At 37.6% G+C, this 5,933-nt stretch overlaps 1 protein-coding gene across 1 annotated transcript; it reads left to right on the plus strand.

Annotated features, from left to right (window-relative positions):
* Nucleotides 1–450: 450 nt before the first annotated feature.
* On the plus strand, nt 451–2,536 carry LOC117789075 (myb-like protein I). The gene is made up of 2 exons (XM_034628100.1): nt 451–950; nt 1,570–2,536. Exons 1-2 carry the CDS (start codon nt 694–696, stop codon nt 2,099–2,101), a joined length of 789 nt encoding a protein of 262 aa, XP_034483991.1. The 5' UTR covers nt 451–693; the 3' UTR covers nt 2,102–2,536.
* The last annotated feature ends 3,397 nt before the right edge of the window (nt 2,537–5,933 follow it).

Consider the following 5,933-nt stretch of genomic DNA (forward strand, 5'->3'; position numbering starts at 1 on the left):
TGATGGAGGGTGTAGAAGGGGTTGTTTAGAGGGGTTTGCATTCGGATTTGCTATTTTTATTTGGGTTTTTTTGCTGGTTGCACTTCGTGCAACATCGTCATCGGTATTTACGCTCGTCGGGAGAGCGTGACCGGCTTCCGAGTAGAGTGAGTGTAAAAAAGAGAGAGAGAGAGAGAGAGAGCCGAAGGAGTTTCCCTTCACGAATTTGGTGATGATAACGATGATGATGAAGCAACATAATCGCATTCGTGCATAGCTGGCAAAATTGCATTTCGTGTTTTCAGTTTTCCGTTGAGTTGAGTTCAGTTCTGTTTGAGTTTCGAGTCCGTGCAGTGCCTGCGAGCGGAGTCCGAGTCCGAATTCGAGACAGGGACAGAAGCAGAGACAGAGACAGAGACATAGATAGAAACAGAAACATCAACCGAGTGCAAAAAGCAAAGAAAGCAAAGCAAAAAGCAAAGCAAACAAGTGCAGTTTGTTGTGCAGTATCTAGTGTGTGCATGTGTATTTGTATCTGTGTGATAGCATAGATACAGATACAGAGATACTTACACATTTTCGCCCGTGAAAAGTGAAAACAAACCAGGACAATTGATAATTGTAAATCATAATAAAAAATATCAAATAAAAAGTCTTATAGATTTTTTTAAAGTTGAAAATAAATTACGACGCACAATCTGCTGCAAGGAAACAATGTCGACATTACCATTTCTGTTGAGTGTGGCCGACGAGCTGGACAACATCCACACGCAGTCCTACATGGACGACTTTGGACTGGGATTCCATCCGCATCGTCAGTATTATCGGACCCCGACCATACAGCTATCGCTGCCCGCCAGCAGTGACTGGACCGGACGGGATTGGCAGGGACGACATGCGCGTTATCGCAGCTACAAGTTCTACGATGACACCCAGAACAATCTCGAGGAGGTCGACGAGGACACACAACGGTACTGCTATTTAAAGAAAAAAAAAAAAGACAAAAAAAAAGCATTTTAAAGACCCCAAAATATTTGGAAAAACAAATGGAAGCGTAAATTGGAAAATTCAATTCGGAGTACAATATTTGAGATATTTTTAAATTTTATATTTATTTGTTTATAAAAGATACTTAAGCAGAATGTTTGCAATTCAAATTAACGTAGCAAACAAATAAAAATCATAAGTTAGGAAATTAAACTACGAAATTCAAAAAAGAAATTCCAGAAAAGAAACAATTCAAATTCGAAAAGCTTGAGAAATATATATTTTGCAGGCTTATTTAAGAGTATTTCTTTAACAAGATTTTAAACAGTAGCAGGGGAAATTATTTTTTTTAGGGATATTATAAGCGCAAAAGGCAATGGCAAAAATTATTTTTTATTTTTTTCAAATTTTATGAAAGTTTAAGTAAATATTTTTTAATTTTGACCGTTTTATAATTTTTTTTTCTTACTTTAATTTACCTGAAATTTGACTATTCGTAACTTTGGCTTTCTAATTGTGTTCATTTCCAAATTACATGCTTCCTAGTGGTGTTTTCCTAAGATATTTCGGTGATATTAGTGTTGTTTGTCGAAATTCTTGTAGGGAATCGAAGGAACAGCAGAGACAGCAGCTCCAGAGATTGGAGGACAACAACAGAGAGCAATCACAGCAACAACAGCATCAGCATCAACCGCAGCAGCAGCAGCAGCAACAACAACAACAAGTACACACTGCCAAAATGGTAATGGTTAAATCGAATTCACATGATGTAGGCGTGGGTGGAATGGGATTGAATCTGAAAGAATCGGAGGAGGAGGATGAGAACATTGATCGCACCGTTCGCATGTATAATTTATCCAAGAAATGCTGCAAGAATTACTACAGACATGCCCTTGAGATGGACGGAACTGGGCTAGCCAGTGGGCGTGGCAAGTGCAGCAGCTTGCGGGGATCGGGAGCTGGAATCGGAAACGGAAGTGGCAGTCATCAGACACCGACGGAATCCAGTTCCGAGGAGAGTTTGCAAAAGGTGCCGTCACCCATTGAGTTTCTCACCTGTTTTCTGGTGAAGAAGTCCCGAGGTTCCAGTTCCAAGTGCTCGGCAAGAGCAGCTGATCAGCTGAGGAAATCATAGCTAAGGAAATCGCTGACAGCGACAGCCGCAACGACAATGATAACGACAGCAACAACAGGAACTACAACAACATCCATGACGTCAGCGTCGGCGTCTGCGTCGGCGTCAGCGTCGACGTCAAAGCGTCGCAACAACTGTTTCTGAATGTTGGCCAGAGTCGGTGTGCTTTGTGGCCAAGCCTGGAGCTGGCTGCAACGTTGTGGCGAGTTGCCCAGCTCCGAGCCGACAACTCTGCCCGCAACGCGCCTGGGACGCATCACCTACTAGGCGACAACCCTACCCCTTCCCCATTCCCCCAAAGGGAAAGGGGCGTGGCACACGCGACTCACACACTCAAATTAGCATTAATATTTGGTTTGGTGGCAACCCTACATGCCGCAATTTACATTACACTGCGTGGCTCGTACACAGAGAGATATAAGAGTCGTACTAAAATACCAATGAGAACCACAAGTAGCATGAAAACTCTGAAAACAAGTACAAAAATCTCCATAAAAGAGCTCTTATTTTACCCTAACAAAATTTTGCTAACCATTTTGTATATGAACAAATTATTTGTAAAATTTCATTATTTCAAAGGCGGTTTTGAAAACCGTTTGAATTGCAGCAAAATGTCGCTTGAAGCAAAACAGCGCGAATAATTCGAATGATAATTCAAATATTAACACACCGAAATTGTTTTTTGGAATTATTAAAGTAAAGGCAACACACAATTTTTAAATCCAGATTTATATACAAAAAATATGAGAATTTGTTAAGCAAACGTTTTTTATACGAATTTTTTGATACTAAACCAAAAACAACAAGAAAACCAATATTTATATACTTATTATACATATTGTAAACGTAAATGTACTTTGCAAATTGGCAAAGTTTAGGGCACGAGAAGGACTAAAAGACACTTAAAAGAAGCAGCTAACAAACCACACAAACACATTTACACAAACACATTTACACGGACTTTCGCTTTTTAATTTGGATTTGGAAAAAATGCAAATCAAAAACTAACACAAATTGAAAGTTTCGACGCTGTTGAAATGGATTCGAATTCTGTTTCAGTGTTTGTTTGTTTTTGAAGTCAGAAAAATGGAAAACTGTTTGAGCAACAATAACAACAACATTAAAAGACCTTGTGCCGATTTCCAATAAATTTTGAAAAGGCAGAAAAACAAATGGCAAACTTGGATCTAGTTAAATTATGAATGTGATTGATTTGCCAAAAAACAAGAAAATCTTTTTCGTGTTCTAAATGTATTCTAAATGTTATTTTACAATGCAGAAAGAGAGCATTTTATATATATACAAAGTAAATTACACGTTTTGCACTTTCAGAGTATATTATGAATTAGAACTACATAATCGTTTATATCTAAGACAAACCTTTTAAGTATATATTATTATAGATAACAAGACATAGCTTTATAAAAGAATAATCATGATGTAATTGCATATTAACTCACTCGTAATCAAATCTAGATGTTACTTGATGTCAATCAATCATAATGGAAATACTCGTTATCGAAATACTATCGAGTACTTTAAGAACTCTCTCCCAAAACATGACAAAGTAGAAAACGTTTTTCAGCTAGAGAAATACACAATACAACTTGTTCATAAATATATATTTATAGAGCTGAGCTAAATTGATGGCTCCAGCTATTGTTATTGTTAAATTAGAATTTTGTTGGATATCGAAATCGGAATCGGTATTGAAATCGTCTCTTCTATAAGCACTCTACAAACTCGTAACTACATAAATACTTTAGAAACGCGACGCATATCATAAAAATGGAAACTGCAGCTAAATCGTATCGAATACATATTTAACTTGAAATTCAATAAATGGAAATGTAACAAACTTTGCATTTGTTTCTCTCTTTTTTGAAGTGTCAAATTTTTATTTTTGAAATTAAAATTGTTGCCTAAATAAATTGTTAGATAAATATTATGTTTGATTTAAATTTAAAAAGACAGTAATTAGGAGTTACATTTCAGAAAAAGTATATTAGTAATTTTCAAAAATAAAACTGTAATTTGTATCGATATGACATTTAAGCTCATAACTATTATTTCCACTTCCTGTTTTGAAAGGTAAAATCGTGTTAAGAACTTGCAGATTTAATTTCGATTGCCTTAAGGACAGACAAGGACACTCTACATGTCCTTCAGTTGGCAGACTAAAACTTAGCACTTGCATTAATATTCCAAGCGTCAACTCAAAAATATCAAGTGCAAGACACAAGCAAAAAAAAAAAAAAAGAATCGAAAAGTATTAGCAAAAATAAGCGCAGAGGAATGTTTTGATAATTGTGACCTTTGTTGAAAGAAGGACAAAAAGGAGGACAGCAAATGGCGTGCCCTTCCGCTGTCCTTTCGCATACATATGAGCTGGTTTATCTTTGGATATGTCAAGGTTCGGTGTCATTCTCTTTTTTGAGTTTGAAATAAACTGCAGTCACAACTTTCCTACAACTCCACACTCCCCTGTCATACTCACAAAAAAAGAGAATCTCATCAAAAAATATCACACAATACCACACAACATTACTGCAGCTCCTGAACTTTCCATTTCCATTTGAAGCGGATCTATTGGGTTCAATAGCACAGCACGAAAATAGACTAATAGAGCGGCTCCTGCTGCCACGCCCCCCCTACCCAGTGACTACGCCTATAAATACATCTCGGTTTGTTTCGTATGCAAACAAGTGCACACGTTGTGGGCGTGCCAGGGGCGCCGGAATGGACAAAAGTAAATGTAGCCCAGTACCTAAAATGTACAAAGGTATATAACTTTTTGTTACCATCAAGAGCTAGATCTCTGAGATTGTAAGAATAAGAGCAATGAAATTTGTTAACATTACTTCTAGGATATTGACCTATATAAATTTCTTTCTCGAATTTGGCCAGGCCCCCCTACGCCCTCGCAAATGGACAAAAATCGAACAACAAGTGCAATTCTTAAGCTAAAGTTCTGAAATTAAGTATACGTTGTTTTTAATATTTTGAGTACGTTTACTAAAAATGTCATCTCAACAGAGGAGATAATTGAGTTCTAGTCTTTATGAACCAAAGGGCTGCAAGGCTGGGCATCTAACAGTTGAGCAACTCGACTGTTGTTTTCTTACTTTAATTTTTTCCATTTTTTTTTGGTCTTGTGTTGTGCTGTCTTCCCAATGTGAACTGAAACTTTTTACGTGCTGGCTTCAGGTCTTGACTTGACTTTGTTGTTGCTGCGGTGTGTTGCCCTTTTTTTTGTGGAGTGTTGTGGCCAGTAAATGGGGAGGGGTTGCTTCTTCCTTTTGAACGGCCCATTACAGTTTAAGTTGCACTGTGTCTCGGTCTGTCTTCGACTTTCAGCAACAACGCCGCATTGCAGTGGCAGAATGTGACGCGGTTCGCCTTACTGAGTTTGCCTGTACCAGACAACAGAGCACAGTTGCACTTCTGTGGTTGACAACGGGTATGAGGATGAGGATGACTACCTTGGCCACTTGGTTACAATTTACTTGTGCATTCAACTTGCGGCTCGACTTCATTTGCCCAGCGAGACAACACTTGACTCTATTTTCTTGCTTTCCAAATACCTATATAGTTTATTGATTTCTTGTAATTAGTTTGACACAATTTTCACATGAGCTGCGCTTTTGCTCACCTTATTACGTATACGTGATTTGGCGTTATTATTAATTTAACATTTTACATGGCCTACTTTTAGGCGGCAGCTCGAAATTATTCGCTTTGACTGCAACAATTTGCATACAATTTTACACAGAGCTGGGAATTGTGATTAAAATTTGTTATGATTCAATTATTTGTATATAGTTGAAACTTT

Source organism: Drosophila innubila (genome assembly GCF_004354385.1).
Source record: "Drosophila innubila isolate TH190305 chromosome 3L unlocalized genomic scaffold, UK_Dinn_1.0 0_D_3L, whole genome shotgun sequence".
NCBI lineage: Eukaryota > Metazoa > Arthropoda > Insecta > Diptera > Drosophilidae > Drosophila > Drosophila innubila.